Genomic DNA, 17439 nt, shown 5'->3' with positions numbered 1-17439 from the left:
ACAGTAGTAGTATAGAAAGTCTTAAAGACAAAATATTATTTTTAGCCACTACTGGTATTTCTAATTTTATAAAATTACCAGAAATGTTATGAGATTATGAATGATTTTTATCTGTTATACTTTTCTATATTTCCCATTTTCTTCAGTAAGCATTTCTCTATCATCAGAAAAAAAATTAATAGAATGTTTAAGATTATTCCCTGTCCTACCAATGGGAACAAGGTGAATTGTTTACTTTTACCAAGCCCTAAATCATTTGTAAATTACAACATATTTTCTTCTACATAAATGTTCTACATAAACATGACATAATCTTCTATACTTCATATTTATTGCAACAGAACTTAATTTTGTGCCCCACACGATAGAGTTTAGTAAACAGAAAAAAGCATTTTCTCATTTTGTGATATTGTGATTTATAATAAGAAATATATATATTTGGTCTTTGACACCATTCCTGGCACAGAGATCCTAAAACCCTTGGAATTTCCTAAGTGATGAGAGAGGTACAGGTGTCTTGTTATGTTAATGAGGTGACTTTTGGATTGCACCTAAGGATGGGGGCTGTTTGCCAGGAGAACCAACCCTGTGTCCCAACCTCCCATCCACCCTCCACCCTTACCCACACCCACCCCTCCACCCCCACCTCTAGGAAGGGTAAAGGGGCTGGAAGTTGAATTGATCACCAATGACCAATGATTTAATCAATCATGCCTATGTAATGAGGTCTCCATAAAAGCCCAGAAGGACAAGGTTTGGAGAGTGTGCCCAGAGAGAGCAAGCAAGCTCTGAGCTTTTCACCATTAACTTGCCTTATGCATCTCTTCCATCCCAAGGTTCCTGAGTTAGATCCTTTTATAATAAAATGGTAATCTGATAAATAAAATGTTTCTCTGAGTTCTGTGAGCCACTCTAGCAAATTAACTGAACCCAAGGAAGGAGGGAATCTTGGGAACCTCTGATTTATTGCCAGCCGGTCAGAAGCACAGGTAACAATCTGGGTTTTCAAATGGCATCTGAAGTGGAGGGTGGTCTTGTGGGACTGAGCCCTTAACTTGTAGAATCTGATGCTATCTCCAGATAGATGTGTCAGAATTGAGTTGAATTGTAGGACATCCAGATGGTGTTTTGAGAATTGCTTGGTGTGGAGAAACACAGACACACACAAAGGAATTTGGTGATCAGAATTCTTACATTTCCATGAAATAGTTTATCACTTTTTTCATGTAGATGATGATAAATAAGTAATGAGAAGATTAACTTTTCAGAAAACTGCTTTGCCTTTCCATAGCCTATGGACTGGTGCATTTCAAGGTAATACCATTGGGATCATTAACCACAATCTCCAAAGGGTGTCAATGTCTCAATGTTCTGCAATTTGTGAATTAAATGTTAAGTTTAATTCATAACACCATATCCAGTGTACACTGGTGTAGGTAAAGCAAGAGAGCAATTATAAAACATTCTATTTAGAAAAAAATATTTAGAAGTTTTAAAACCTTCTATTTAGAAATTGCCAGGATAGTACCATAATTGTCACCTGTATAGTGATCAGTGGTGGGAATGGTAAGGAAAATAGAACCAACATCATTTTGACAACTCCCCCCCTTAGACCTAGAATGATTCCTGAAGTAGTCGATTTGGCTGATTAAGCAGGGTAGTGCCTATTGGTAATATTTCCATGTCACCTAAATTAGCTGCTGGAGCCTCCAATTGCTACTAAGGCAAGGCCACAAATTTCACTGGACAGTGCTCTGTGGATTCCCGGGTCTTAACAGCCTGTGTCGTTTCTGTTTCTTAGTGTCCACCCTGAGTGATTCTAGCAATGCTCCTTGCTTGAATGCCTCAGCTTTCAGGCATAAATAGAGTGGAGGTTAGCAAGAGCCTCTTGCCCCCAAGCTGTATTCTAGTAGCAGCACTTTCAACAAGAGGCATCTTCTGCTTTGGGGGTATTGGCAGGTGCTTTGGAAGGGCACATGGGTCATGGAACCCAGTCCTCTCTCTTGATATGTTCATGGTACTGATTCCTCTCAGCTTCTGCTGAACTAAGAGCAATTATATTTGTATTTTTATAGCCCTTTAAAATATTTTCTATATTATCAAGTAGTAATATATATAATTAATTGGGTCAAACATAACATGGTTATGAGCTCTGTTGCTGGGTTGCTTGGGCTCAAATTCTGACTGTCACTAAATAACTACTTAATCTTAAAATTTCCTCATCTTTAAAATTGGGATGTTGATAATTGTAAAACTCAAATGAGTTAACATACTTTTAAAACTGGCACAAAGCAAGTGCTAAGTGTTAGCTTTCATTTTAATGAATAAAAATAATTCTTATTCAGTAGTTCTTAATAAATATATCCTATTAAATGGAGGTGAAATTCAATAGAAATTATTAAAAAGGGGACTGCTTCATGGGCATCCCTAGGCCCCAAACTCTCCCATAAGCCCCATCCATACTCCATGACCCACCTCCTCTTGTAGAAGTGCCCACTGAGCTGTTGGAGCCCTCAGCACCTAGCCAATGCCTTAGAAATCCCCATTGCTATACCACCAACTGCTCCCCAACTCTCCCAAAACCAGAGTCCCACTGATGCTGTAGTTCCCCCAAATGGACATGTAAGGGTGACTCCAGGGGATGTGCTAGTCAGCAGTGGGCAGCTGCAGTCAAATGCTGGCACCATCACCAGGGAAACCACTTCTCCTGCCACATTTAGGACCTCTGGCTGAGCAGCAAGAAGCAATGGAGGCTGGTCAGCACAGCTTCCCAGGGATGCCCATCTGGGAATCCCAGAGCCAGGGAAGGCCCATGTGAGGGCTGGGCCAGTCCTCTTGTGTTCACAGAAGCCAATGACAATGGCAGTGTCTAGAAGGCAAGAATTAGGGCCGGGGTGAGGGGTAGGTTACTGGCACGGGCATTAACAATTAGAATGCATGCAAGATCAGGGTCTTGATATGCCAACATTAATAGTCTGTTGGATCACGGGGAAGGAATGGGCTGAAAGTAAGGAGCAGTTGGGCGTGGAGGGGGGAAGCTTAGGGTAGTGGCTGTTTACCAAGTAGTAGGGAAGTACTTTTTTTTTTAAGATTGGGGGAAAAAAAAAACACAACTAAGTAAAGCTGTCTCAGCCCTTAAAAGGACCCAAGAGACTGGAAACCAGAACCAAGAAGCCACTGACCCAGAAAGTTCTCTCTGTCATCTCTGCCTTTCTCTGTAAGGGCACACTTAAGCACACCAGCTTTTCTGCTTTCAAGTTCACATACAACAGCTCCAGCTACAAAAAGAGATGGGCTTTCTTTTCTTGAGCTCAATTCGAATTCTCAAGGACTGGGATGCTTGGGTCATACGTCCATCTATGGCCAGGATGACAGATAACGTACAACGTGGCAGCCAGAACCCCAACCCAGTGAAGGTGGGTTTCTGGCTGAGGAGTCACTGTTAATGGAGTAGATATGCTAGCTTTTACCTATTTCACAGATAAAACTAGAAAGGTAGATGAATGTAAAAGGCCCTGTATGCCGTGATGCCTTGAAGTGGGCGATGAGGACATGTGGTTTTATGGGAAACAGATGATCACTTCACTAACTGAGATGAGGAATACACGTAACAAATTTGAAGAGACAGGAACTAATGTAATTTTGAACATACAAGTTTAATTACCTGCTAGACCATCCAGATGGAAATATGTGGTAAATGGGTGGAAACAAAGGAGAAGCATAAACTTAGGAGAGGCAGGCATTTTCAGACAAGTTTAGGTTTAGACATTCACTAGATGGACTGTTTCTTAACATTTAAAATAAAACTTTTACCACAATAAATAAAACAATGTATTAAAACTCACTTCCACAGTTGTCCAAATTATTTTTTTAATCATGACTTAATTTTTAAAATTGTTTTCACCTTTAACTGTCAAGTTTTCTTTGGCAAATTTATTCAAAACACTAAATTTTCATTTTAGAACCTAGTTTATACTTATATAACAGAGGCCCTAAATTGATCCAGGTTCACCAGGATACCTTTCTCTAAGCCCTAATGTTTTACATCTTCCCTTTAAAATGTATAAATATCTTTTAATTACATTGTCATCCACAAAGACATTCTGGAGAAAAAAATTATAAATTAAACACCTATAAATTCTTCTTCATTTCTGTTATAGTGTAGCAATTTATCATCTAACCCATAGTGGTCTATCAGCTGAGTAAGGCTTAGTTTCTTGTTCTCCTCAGACATAGCTGACTGCAGCTCATAAAGCAACAGCTGGCTACAGCTTCTCCACTTCTTTATTAACATCTGTAACTGAGACAGGTCATTCTGAAACAGAAAAAAAAAAAAAAAAGACATAAATGTACGTCAATAACTAGATAGTCATCCTAACTTACTTAATGAAAGTTGTCAAATCAGTCGATGAGTAGTAGGTTTAAAGGGTAACACATTTGGACATGAATGGGACTTCTACCCAGGAAAAAAGTAGGATGGTTTTAAGTAACTATCACTCAAATTGAGTTCTATGGCTGTTTTGTTTGGTAGAAGCTCTGGGCTATCCTTACCCTCAGGGAAAAATCGAATCATTAAATAGGGCAAAACTATGTAAAGAAGCAACAATATGGGTTAAAAAAAAAAAATCTACTTTTTCTACCACAGCTGTACTTTAAAAAATGATATTCAAATTAATATTTTTCCATGTCACTATCTCATGAAACTCAAGTAGTTATATTTAGAGAAGTCCTAAAAATTCAAGAGAGCAAATAAGATACAGTATTCCATCATTTATTACACATTGCTGCAGAAGAAGGAGCAATTGCAATATACATGAATGATCCAGGTAAGTAAGGGTCATCTTCTTCCAAGTGCCCAAATTCTATTTTCTTCAACCTTATCTGGGTTGAAATCTAAAACCTAATATATATTTGTTGTTTTCTTAAAGAAAATGCTCGGAACATTTTAATAATTTGTTACAAATAATTGAATAACAAAAGATCATTACTAAAAATACTTCTCATTGTACTCTGTGGCCCATTTTTAGCTTTTTTTCTCATTCACTGTCGCTGTTGCTTCTGTTCTCATTGCCACTTGCAGCTAACATTTGAAGCGTCTAATACTGCTGTGGGCTGGAAACTAGAGAGAAAGCTTCAACTGCATATTAAATAAGGGCTGGGGCTTTTAAAAGTTATACCTGGTGTTTAGAGGCCTCTTCTGCTCTACTCTAAATCTATGACATATTTGAGTTAAAGTTTTTGGAAGCCAGGTTTCTGGATACTTGGCTTATTTCTTATTATGCTAAAATAAACTTTTCTTTTTGAAATACTTTCCTACCATTTATCTAAAAATAAAAAAAATTAGGCAATGGTTCTGAAATTCTTCTCACCTTTGATCTATACATTTTGACTAGTTTTAGCCTCCGAAGAAGGTCCTCTTTCTCCTGAATCTGCTTCACCAATTTTGCTTTTTCTTTGTTTAATCCATGTTTGGGAAGATTCTCATTCATAAAGTCATTCCGGAGATCACTGCATGACTCAGAATCAAGTGATTTAGATGCACATGCATTGATATTCTTGAAGGTATTTTTCAAATATGTACTTTCTTCAAATTCACTGTCTGTGTGTTTAAAATTTTCTTGAAATTCCAAACAGTTTTCTTCTGTTGACGGTGCTGGTTTCTCTGAAAAGGTCTGATCATTTTCTTCACTCTCTACTTTAAGTCGTTTTACCACACCGTAACAGGAATTGAATGAAAATCTAGTTTTCCTTAATCGTTCCCTAAGGGTTGCACTCATAGGCTGAAAAAGGCATCAAACGTTAATCATGTTAAGAAAAACATTCTTGATATGAATAAATCAACTAGAAATCAAGACCTTACGTTTCTATGGCAGACACCACTATATGACTTTCTGTCTCCATATATCTAAAGTAACCATCACAAAATATCTTTAATTCCTGTAAGCTCCACTAAGTTTTAATCCCTTTTTATATTAGCAGAGCCGGCACCCTTCTAAAACGGTGCTGAAACACTTATCTCAGTAATCACAAACATTTGTTCAGCAATTGTCCCAAGCCTGACATGGTTAGGTGCTTCAGAGTTACAAATTAAGGAAACGACCTAGATCTTTCCCCCAAAGACCTTCATGATGTCAGATTCAAACTTCCTGTTTGGAATGCTGTAATAACTTGAACTGAAACTAAATGGAAATAATTGGGTCAAGATGAAAATTTGAGGGGAAGGTCCAATACATTATCTAAGGGGAAAGACCTAAAATTATGTTAAGAAAATTTTTACACATTACGTTAACTGACAATGTTCAGTAGACTTGAAACCACCATTGCCACAATACTTAGAAATACAGAATAGATCCACTGAAAGAACTAAGATTTTCATACTTGTTTTCCTGAACTGCTTGTACGGGGAGATGGTGTATTGGCCTCAGCCTGTGGAGTGCTAGGTAACACCACTGCTGAGTCTGATGGACTTTCCATCTTGAAATCTTGCTTTACTTCTAAAAAACAAAAAATAATCACAAAACGGAAATCAAATTAACCCACACCTCTATATATTCCTCAATTTTTATGAAAGAATTTTTTATTGTTTTACATAACATCATCAAGTAAGCCAGCCAGCTTCCTTCTTTCACTTAGTTGTGATTCATTCTTGCTTTTTTTTTTTTTTTTTTTTGCAGTTTTCCATTTACTTTCCTAAATCGGATTGTGTTGGTCATTATGGTGACTACTAGTTTTTTTCATGACAAGTTAACTAGCTAGCATCTCATATGAACAACTCCACATTTGTTTTTATTGATGGATAAAATCTGATAAAATCCTCAAAATCTGCCATATTGGGGGGGGGGTTGGATAACAACTTTGGATAGTCAGGAATTCTTTAATTTCATTACGCCAGCTTCACGATGAAAAGAAATGTAACTGAAATCCTGACTCAAAAAAACATAATCAGACCTGTCACGCTACCCTAAATCCTAAAGGCTGTGTGCCTAAAACTAATGACACTCCAGGCCTGAGGAATAAGGAGCCCAAGCACAGATAAACTTACTCCTGTCTGCATCGTTTTCGATTAAGCAGCGAAGAGACCCTGAAAAGGAGAGACCGAAGTTTGCTTCTCAAACAAAGGCCATCAACTTTACCGGGAAAAATACCACAGGGAGTCCTCCCTCCCCTCCCGCCACTACAGCAAGCCCACGCGAGCCCTCGAGAGACCCCAGACCTGAGGTGGAGCTGAGAGGTTCCCTGACCGCGGAAAGGGAGCGCTACTCAACTCCCCACCCAATCCCCGAAGAAGTCCAGTTCTCAGACGCCCACTCCACGCCCAGCACGCTACCTCCCTCCGCCGTCCCCGGAGAGCGCAGAGAACTAACCCAGCTGCTGCCGGCAACCGGGAGTCTCAGAGGCGGGGCCGCGCGGGAGGCGGAAGAGACGCGCGATTGGCCAGTTTGACTGACGCGCGCAGCTCCACTTAGCCCTGCGCCCGGAGAGGCGGGACTGCGCGCGCGCGGCCGTGAGCCTCCGCGAGGGGGCGGGGCGAGGCCGCGCGGGAGGGGCCGAAAAGCGTGATTGGCCAGGTTGACAGAGGCGCGCTGCTCTGCTCCGCCCAGCGCCCGAGAGCTGGGGGATTATGCGCGCGCGGCCGCAAGCTTTAGCAGCAGCCGGGCGCTTTCCGGAATGAGCTTAAAACGAGTAACGGATCCCGGGAGGGGCGCGCCTTTTTTTTTTTTTTTTTTGAATTGATGACTTTATTGCTCTATTTTAAAATTTATTTATTTATTTTTGGCTGTGTTGGGTCTTCGTTTCTGTGCGAGGGCTTTCTCTAGTTGCGGCAAGCGGGCGCCACTCTTCATCGCGGTGCGCGGGCCTCTCACTATCGCGGCCTCTCGTTGCGGAGCCCAGGCTTCAGACGCGCAGGCTCAGTAGTTGTGGCGCACGGGCCTAGTTGCTCCGCGGCATGTGGGATTTTCCCAGACCAGGGCTCGAACCCGTGTCCCCTGCATTGGCAGGCAGATTCTCAACCACTGCGCCACCAGGGAAGCCCGGGGCGCGCTTTTATTCACGGCTTCCCCTCCCTCCTCTCTCCTTGCATCGCCTTCCCTTCCTGCTTCCTTGTTTTTGTGTGTTTGTGAAGGATGCCTGAGAATGCCCCTCACGTTCTCCTGGCTCCCGTCAGTCCCTTCTCCGCGCTCCCCCCAGCAAAGGCCTTTCCTCAGACTCCCCGGGACCCAGAGCCGCGGGGCGGGCTGTGTGTTAAATTTACAGCTTGTAAACTCCAAAGGCAGAGATCACGAAAGAGCAGCGCGGGGTTCAATGGCCTGTTGACAGTCAAACACGTTAGCAGTCTCTCTGAGAGCCCCGGCGCTCGCAGTTGAGCTCTTTTGTAGCCGTCGCTGCCGCAAACTCTGCGGCCCCGCCACGGGTTTTCTGCCGGATCTACCTCAAAAGTTAGATTTCTTAGCTTGGCTTCGAATCTTGTCAAATCTGAGAGAAAATGTAGCCCAAGGAAATCTGTTGTGGTGCAACACAGGAAGCAGAACAATCACTTAATAAGATTGGGTTGGTCCAGAATTGGGGTGATTGAGACAGATAGGGCCCTGGCTGAATACTGGGCAGCGGCATCCTCAGTCTAAAATAATCCTCGTTTCCTGTGTGGTGATGTTCCGTTGCTGTGCAACAACAAAGTTAACTAAGTTGGGTGGAGCCCTGGGTTTAGGAAAAGACAGTTGAGTAATTTCTGAGTCGCGTGGAAGTTGGGAATTTTAATGGGCCAGTGTTTCGAATCCCAGTGAATGGCCATTTTAAACGTTGACCCTGACTTTTTACTAACATCTGATAGTAATGGAGGTAGCTTAGGATCCAGAAGGAATTCACTGAGTGCTAAACAGTGGGATATAAATATAGAACCTGAAGACAACCTAATACAGTGATTAAGGACATAAATGTTGGAGTCAAATTGCCTAGGTTCAAATCCCAGCACCATCATTTTGTGTGCTTTGTAAGGTAGTGTCGCTGTGCCTCGGTTTCCTCATCCATAAAGTGGGGATAATAGTATCAACCTCCTAGTGTTTGGAGAATTAAATGAGCATTCATGACAGGCAGTGAAAAGCGGCAGTAGGTATCTAAGAAGCACTCGATAGTTATGCTAGAGATGCAACTATATTCACCACTCCCTAATTGATCTAAAGGAATGCATCATATAATCCTTTCACCCCTTCACTTACCTCCCCAAAAAGGCCACAGATTTTTAAAAAGATGCTGTGATGTGTAGGACACCTCACCATGTAAGCCATAAATAGCAGAAAACTCGGAGCTTCCATATATAATTGATAATATATTCTGATCCTTCTAAATTTTTCAAAAAGTATGTAAATTAATCTCAAGGAATTTACAAAATGAGAGAACTCATGATTTTGTGTTACAGGTGTTATTCACCTCAGCAAGCCACAGGTCCCAGTCTGTACATTTATTTCTCCCTTTATTCATCCATTGGCATCAGTTACACTGAAAAAAAAGTGGAGTGATTTGTCCTGACATTAGAAGCATAATGCACACTCTGCATATTCTTTACACTTTGGGTTGGGTTGTTTTTATGATTCCCTAAAATCAGCTGCTCCAAAAGCCTTTTATCATTATAACCTAAGCTTAGAGCTGTGTTTTTGCTGGCTCCATAAAGGAAAACAACATCTTGCCTAGCAAAAGTTCTGACTTGCTTATTATGTGAACTGGTATATTATAAGGGATTGTTTTAGCCAGATTTTCAAAGAACTTCAGAACATGTACTCAGGAGAACCTGTATTTCAGAAATGTGCATTTGTTGACCTACATCTCTGACTTCCACGTGTTGTTAGAATTGAATGATTTTCCCAAATACAAGTTTGCATTTTACTTACTCCCATTACATACCAAAATGGAAACATACCTTTCACTCTTAATTTAGTGTAAGGGATCTGGAATATAGCCCCTATAGTTTTCATTGTACGTTTAGATAAAGCCTAGCAACCATTTCCATGTCTTTAGGAACTTGAAGTCTACTGGCCTATTAGGAGTTTGTTGTTTCTGACACATGACATTGTATGTTTCATCTGAAACTTTTTTTTTATCTTTCTTTTTTTTAAATTTGTTTATTTTATTTTTGGCTGCGTTGGGTCTTCGTTGCTGCGCGTGGGCTTTCTCTAGTTGCGGCGAGGCGGGGCTACTCTTCATTGCGGTGCATGGGCTTCTCATTGCGGTGGCTTCTCTTGTTGCGGAGCACGGGCTCCAGGCATGCGGGCTTCAGTATTTGTGGCACGCGAGCTCAGTAGTTGTGGCTCGCGGGTTCTAGAGCGCAGGCTCGGTAGTTGTGGCGCACGGGCTTAGTTGCTCCACAGCACGTGGGATCTTCCTGGACCAGGGCTCGAACCCGTGTGCCCTGCATTGGCAGGCAGATTCTCAACGATTGTGCCACCAGGTAAGCCCCCATAAGAAACTTTTCAGGCAGGGAAAAATACTGCATCAGAGAACTAGAAGGCAAGGACTTTTTTTTTTTTTTTTTTTTTTAAGAAATATGTGCTGTGCTAGTCTTTTTTTTTTTTTTTTTAAACTTTTTTGGGTTTATTTATTTATTTATGGCTGTGTTGGGTCTTCGTTTCTGTGCGAGGGCTTTCTCTAGTTGCGGCAAGTGGGGGCCACTCTTCATCGCCGTGCGCGGGCCTCTCACTGTCGTGGCCTCTCTTGTTGCGGAGCACAGGCTCCAGACAAGCAGGCTCAGTAAATTGTGGCTCACGGGCCTAGTTGCTCCGCGGCATGTGGGATCCTCCCAGACCAGGGCTCGAACCCGTGTCCCCTGCATTGGCAGGCAGATTCTCAACCGCTGCGCCACCAGGGAAGCCCGGCAAGGACTTTTTACTCCACCACAGAGAATAATTTGAGCAATAGAATTCAATGATAATAGTAATTAATACTAGCCTAAGGCAGGCTTTCTCTGTCTGTTTTTAACTTTCTTCAGTACCCAAGGCTACTATACACCACTTTGTTATTCATCAGGGTGTGGTAAAATGCTTCTTCCGTTCATTCTTGTCTGTGATTATTGTTGGTGGGGTAATGACATAAACCTAAAAACCTTTATGAGGGTTTTTTCTTTTTTAATAGCAAGAAGAGAATAGTGAATAGTGTCTCTCTCCCTATCTCTCTGTCTCTGCCTCTCTCTCCATACAACCAAGCATACACACACGCACACACTTTCAAGCCACAATTTAAAATTTTATTGCAGTAATTTTTGTAAAAATTCTTAGCTTTAGCATTACTTTAAAAATCTTAACAGTAATCTCAGGATGACCTAAATTCCATTCCATTGACTTTTCTGTATTGATAGGTAGTATCCGTAGCTATTTTTTAAGCAATTTAAAATATACATACACACTTTTAAAACTGGAATTAAAATCCACTTGGGTAAAGAAGAACTATATAAAATCCACATGATTAAGTTCATTTATAAAGTCCATCAGGACAAGTTAAACTAAATTTATAACATTCACAAGAAAGTCTACTAAATTCTCTCAACTGGCTTTCAATATTTCTAATGACACTGATATGTAAGTTGAAAATCACCTTCAAAAACTCTCCTCTAGGTTTCTCTTGCCATGAATTCAAATCTCATCCTATAGACCTATCCATGGTGAAGAAGATGTGTTTTAGTGCTCTGTCATCTCATAAATTTCCCTTTGAATAACTGACAAACTCATTCTATTTTTTTCTCTATTACCTAAATATTTTATATGGAATTTTACAGTGTAACTGGTTCACTTGTAGAGACTGTTGAAGACTTTGTTATCAAAAGGTGACCTTTGAGGGTAAACTGTTTAATATTTTTTAGTCAAGTTAAACAAGAAAGGATTTTATTTTCAACTTCAAGGTGAAAGAGCCCTTGACTTAGCTATTAGGCGTGCCTGTGAGGTTGCCTCACTGAGTAGGATGGCTACTTCGAGCCTGGAGATAAGGGGAGGGTCAATGATAAGAACCTGTTCACCACCAGGTAACCAGAAAGTTGATCTGGGAACTAATATTGAGGGTAATATACTGAATAAGAACCTAAAGAACTCCTTTCACGTTAAGTTCCTATCCTTTTATTCTATTAGATCTGGCATTTCGTCAAGTCCATTAGAGACTAGAGAAGTAAGAGTATCTATGATTCACTGCTATTAGTGGGGTGTGTTCTCTTGGAGAAGAATAGAGTGATTCAGGTTAGATTAATAACGCAATGAGGAAGGGGGTAGGATGTGGGTGAGTGGGAGGGTCATGGCAGAAGAGTTAGATGGTGGGAGAGTAATGGTAATAAAAGTATTGTTCAAGGCCACATCTTTCTCAGATCCTTTATTAACTCAGAAATGTCATTTGGAGAAAAAAGGCAATAGATGTCAGCAAATCCTTAAGCAACAGAACATGTCTTATAATCATCTTTAACCACCTGAAGTTTGAGAGGTAACAACTCCCAAGATAATTTCACAGTGTTGAAACCTTTTTGAAGTGCCAGCAAGAAGTCAATTCAGTGTTCTAGCCTCACCTCTCATTACTGTTTTTGTCTTGAGAATATGAAAGGTTTCTTTTTGGTGATGCTTTTTTAAAATGGGGGAGTAAGAGTGTCTATTAGTACCAATAAAATAAGGAGTTAAGATACCATTCTACCATATTGTAGGACACTACTGATCTTTCGGCTTCTGCTCTTCCACACCTTGGCAAAGTTTGATGATAAGAACAGTAGTAGAGTAGATCTGTGCATTAGCCTATAACCAGGAATTTTCTGGCCCAGTTCAGGATCTAAGAGCTAGACTGAAACTTAATCCCTTCCCACCACTCCCAAAGGCAACATAAAATGTTTTCATCAGGGACCTTTATGAGCAGTACCAAACCCAGTGAATGCAAGAACCCCTGACCAAGAGGTCTGACCACCCCCCCAGGGAGGATCCCTTGCAGAGGCATGGTCAAAGGTGGGGAAGGCGGCTTGAGCAAAATTACCTCTTCCTTGATCCTCTCCCTTTCCATCTCCAAGATCATGCCTAGTGCCCATTAACCCCACACTGTGTCTAACTTACACCACTTGTCAGTGATATCAACATTACCCACCTCTCCACCTCTGTGGCTCCCAAGAAATAATGTGTGAAGTTTAATGATGATGCTGGTGACCCACACTTGGCAAATGATATCACTGTTTTTTATAGTAAAAATATATCTTTCCCATGGAAAAGAAGCTCTTGGAAAAGAAGCATGGAATGCAGCCTACATTCACCCTCACATGGTTCTCCAAGACTTCACTCAGCTATTTAGACTTTGTTAACTGAGATTAAGACAGATAATACTTTTCCTTCGACAATGAACACCTTTAGCTCGAACTCTTCCCAACACTTCCACCTCTCAAAATTTCCCCTTTATGTGTCACTCTGGTTATTATTATAGCAGCTATCAAGTACCGATATCATCTCAGTTATTTTTCACTTTTTGTAAGTGCCTAGCTCTGAGTCAAATTGTACTTTTCTTATGGCCACTTTCCAACTTTTATCTTTTTTTTTTTTTAATCAAGAGAAGTTTACTTAATTTTTGCCAGTACTCCACAGTACATGGGAATGTTGGCTTAGTCTATCTCCATTGTACTCTTTACTCTCTTTCTTACACTTTTTTATAATGTGTGAATCTATGCCCTTTTATGAATGCTGGATATTGAAAACTCAGCCTCTATGCTGCTGAAGATCTGCTGTGAGTGGAATTCATACCAAGTGCAGGAATAACACTCACCAGCAAAGATGGTCTTCTTGACTTTTGAAAGCCTGTCATTTGGCAGATAGCATCCCTTGATATCAAAGAACACAGATTCGGGTTTTGGAGGGCAGAAAACTAATCACGTCCACATTTGTTAAGCAAATTCCTAAGCAACTATAAACTATAAACTGCCCATAGTTTAAAAACAAACATAGAAACAAACAAGCATTACTACAGGTTGGCATTATCTGAAATGCTTTCCTAGCTTAACTCTGGGCCATTGAAATAGGGTATTTTGAACATGCATGTACAAGTTTAAGATTTTTGTAAAGCCGCCAAATCTTTAATATAACAACAGTTAGCATAAAGCTTGTGCAGTTAAGCTGCCCCAAAAGGAATGAGTTTGAATCTTTGGCAAGATGCTCCTCTTTTTAAAAAACAGTTTCCCAGTGACATTATTTTCACTCAGGGCTATTTTCCTCAGGTTTTGAAGGTATGTAAAGCTGATTTTGTTTCATTCCAATAATTGTCTACAGGGATAGCAATTTATTTTCAGTCACTAGCTTTTAGGATGACTCAATCAACCAATTTTATCCACCCATACAACCCTGTCTGCTATGAATACACTACCAAAAAATACACTATTTTTTGCTGGAGAGGGTGTGGAGAAAAGGGAACCCTCCTGCACTGTTGGTGGGAATGTAAATTGATCCATTTTTATAGTTTGAAAGAATCAGGCTTACTGCTCCCCTCAATCTAGATAGAATTCTTCCGCACTCAGAATGGGATTAAGTCCCCAAAATAAACTCTAGGAAGAGAATTCATTTCAGAAAAAGAAATTCATGTATATCAATGATATCAAAGATGTGGTGAGCCAGTACCTGAAGTGACTTGATTTTAAGGAGTGAAAATAGCATGTTATCACAGGTTTGAAAGACTACAGGTAAGAATTACGTGGACTATTGAGAATACCTACGAGGCGGAAATTGGACATTTACATACTAAATAGCAGCTCTCAAGGCAAACCTTACAAACCCACCACCTTTCAATCAATAACTGCTCAAGCGAAGATTGCAGGAAGCTTTCCTGGACCACTGCATTCATAACTGAAGCTGTCCTCAAGAGCTCAAAATTCACTGCCAAGAATTATGTAGGAGGAGAGGGAAGGAGAAGGAAAGGGAAGGGAGGGAGACATTTTTACTATGTGTTTCTTGCCCTTAAAAAAAGCAGAACAAAACTCTTGTATTTTAAAACACTATTTTTTGCTGGAGAAGGTGTGGAGAAAAGGGAACCCTCCTGCACTCTTGGTGGGAATGTAAATTGATACAGCCACTATGGAGAACAGTATGGAGATTCCTTAAAAAACTAAAAACTGAACTATCATATGACCCAGCAATCCCACTACTGGGCAAACCATAATTCAAAAAGAGACTTGTACCACAATGTTCATTACAGCACTATTTACAATAGTCAGGACATGGAAACAACCTAAATATCCATCGACAGATGAATGGATGAAGAAGATATGGCACATATATACAATGGAATATTACTCAGCCATAAAAAGTAACAAACTTGAGTTATTTGTAGTGAGGTGGATGGATCTAGAGTCTGTCATACAGAGTGAAGTAAGTCAGAAAGAGAAAAACAAATACCTTATGCTAACACATATATATATGGAATCTAGAAAAATGGTACTGATGAACCTAGTGGCAGGGCAGGAGTAAAGATGCAGACATTGAGAACGGACTTGAGGACATGGGGGGGAAGGGGAGGCTGGGACGTCGTGAGAGAGTAGCATTGACATATATACACTACCAAATGTAAAATAGATAGCTAGTGGGAAGGGGCTGCATAGCACAGGGAGATCAGCTCCATGCTTTGTGAAGACCTAGAGGGGTGAGATAGGGAGGGTGGGAGGGAGGCTCAAGAGGGAGGGGATATGGGGATATATGTATGCATATAGCTGATTCACTTTGTTGTACAGCAGAAACTGATACAACATTGTAACGCAGTTATACTCCAATTAAGATGTATAAAAAAATTAAATAAAACACTATTTTTTACAACAGATTACAGACTACTAGGCTTGTTTACTCCACACTACAAATTATTCTGTAGATTTAACCTGGGTTTTGATGTCCAAATAGCAGATCAAACACCACAAAACCTGGGCCCACTTAATTAGGGCTAAATTCTGAGAAAATCATGATTTCTTCCTTAACGAGAAATGCATACTTCATGTTCTAAAGACCTTTTGATATAACTGACTAAAAAGGATTATGGAAGTTCATGATTCTATGATTAACATTTTATGATGTAAGTATGCATTTAGTAGATATACGTGTACTTTCTTAGGGCTGATAGAGTATTGTAATAATCATGTTAAACTTGATTGTATCTTGTAAGTGAGATAAGCCACATTTTACAGTAGGTGAAGTTTTAAATGAGTAAGGCTGTAAAGCCACAGACCTCACCTACTTGACTTTTCTTTGGCCTTCCAAACCCTTTCTTTGCTGATTTTTGTTGCTGTATACAGTGAACTGGAATTGGCTGTGGTCACAAATTGTGAAGGTGAGGTTGCTTAAATCTGTACTAAATATGGCATAATCATGAGTTGTCAGTTTAAATTGGGGAAAATTGGGAAGCCACTTGGGATTTTTGTTTGAATACAAGTTTTGGTGAATACATTGATGTTTACAACTTTTTTTCTCTTACCGTAAGTTCTCAACAAATATGTTTTGAATGGATAAATCTAAGGATGGATGGATTAATTATTTAATCAGTAGCTCAAAAGGTGAGAATTCCAAACATGTTAAGAAGAGAGAGTGACAGTGTAGCAATCCAATAGAGGCAGGGACAGGGGAATATTAACAGCAGACAGAACTTTCACTGTGCCCTTTAAATTACTGATAAATTACTGAATTTATTCTTCTTTAAAAAAAATGGTGAAAAGATAAACTAAATAAAGTCAATACAAGCAAAAAGTCTAGTGACTTTTATGGCATGGTGAATGAAGAGTGAGTTTTGGGAGAAGCAGTTGTAAACCTCCCAGGCAAAATCCCTTTTTCTTCTATTTTTTTTTAAATATCTTGCATTGGTGGTAGGAATGTAAAATGGTACAGCCTCTGTGGAGAACAGGGTAGTAGTTCTTCAAAAATAAGCATAGAATTACCATATTGTGAGATATTAGAAAATATATATATTGGTCTCTACCCCCCATCCCCACTTCTCTAGAGAGGGGAGAGGGACTGGAAATGGAGTTAATAATTGATCATGCCTAAATGAGGAAGCCTCCATAACATCCCAATTAGTAGAGGGATCAGAGAGCTTCCGGGTTTGTGAACACATCCACGTACCAGGAGCGTGACACACCCCGACTCCACAGGGACAGAAGCTTCTGTGCTCAGGACCCTCCAAGAACTCACCTTATGTATCTCTTCATCTGGCTGTTCATCTGTATTGTTTATCATATCCCTCGATAAGCTGGTAAACGTAAGTGTTTCCCTGAGTTCTGTGAGCCACTCTAGCAAATAATCAAATCCAAGGGGGAAGAGGTCATGGCAACCTCGAAGTGTAGCCCAGTGGGACAGAAGCTGCGGGTAACCTGGGAGCCTACTGATAGCAATTGGCATCTCAAGTGGGGCAACAGTCTCGTGGGACTGAGCCCTTAACCTGGGGGATCTGATGTTACCTCCACGTAGAGAGTGTCAGAAT

General features: G+C 40.4%; 1 protein-coding gene across 4 annotated transcripts; it reads right to left on the bottom strand.

The window, feature by feature from the left end:
- Positions 1-3632: 3632 nt before the first annotated feature.
- SFR1 (SWI5 dependent homologous recombination repair protein 1) lies at positions 3633-7427 on the bottom strand. 4 transcript variants are annotated; one of them, XM_068549043.1, is made up of 5 exons: positions 7365-7427; positions 7043-7081; positions 6379-6494; positions 5370-5780; positions 3633-4315 (listed from the first exon to the last, which is right to left on the bottom strand). In XM_068549043.1, the coding sequence occupies exons 3-5, from the start codon at positions 6472-6474 to the stop codon at positions 4124-4126; spliced, it is 699 nt and encodes a 232-aa protein (XP_068405144.1). In that variant the 5' UTR covers positions 6475-6494; positions 7043-7081; positions 7365-7427; the 3' UTR covers positions 3633-4123. The 4 variants fall into 4 exon arrangements, with proteins under 4 accessions (XP_068405144.1, XP_068405143.1, XP_068405141.1 ...); XM_068549042.1 differs by having other exon boundaries at positions 7328-7398; XM_068549040.1 differs by lacking the exon at positions 7365-7427 and adding an exon at positions 7214-7330.
- Positions 7428-17439: the final 10012 nt, after the last annotated feature.

The sequence above is a fragment of the Eschrichtius robustus genome, chromosome 7 (assembly GCF_028021215.1).
Source record: "Eschrichtius robustus isolate mEscRob2 chromosome 7, mEscRob2.pri, whole genome shotgun sequence".
NCBI classification, from domain to species: Eukaryota; Metazoa; Chordata; class Mammalia; order Artiodactyla; family Eschrichtiidae; genus Eschrichtius; species Eschrichtius robustus.
This window is presented reverse-complemented; position numbering and strand designations above follow the sequence as displayed.

Bases quoted from the DNA above. Each gene is read 5' to 3' on its own strand.
- SFR1 (XM_068549043.1), bottom strand. From the start codon at position 6,474: ATGGAAAGTCCATCAGACTCAGCAGTGGTGTTACCTAGCACTCCACAG. The intron at 5,781-6,378 runs GTATGAAAATCT...TGCCTTTTTCAG, and splicing joins CAAGCAGTTCAGGAAAACAA to CCTATGAGTGCAACCCTTAG. The intron at 4,316-5,369 runs GTGAGAAGAATT...TTTCTGTTTCAG, and splicing joins TCAAAATGTATAGATCAAAG to AATGACCTGTCTCAGTTACA.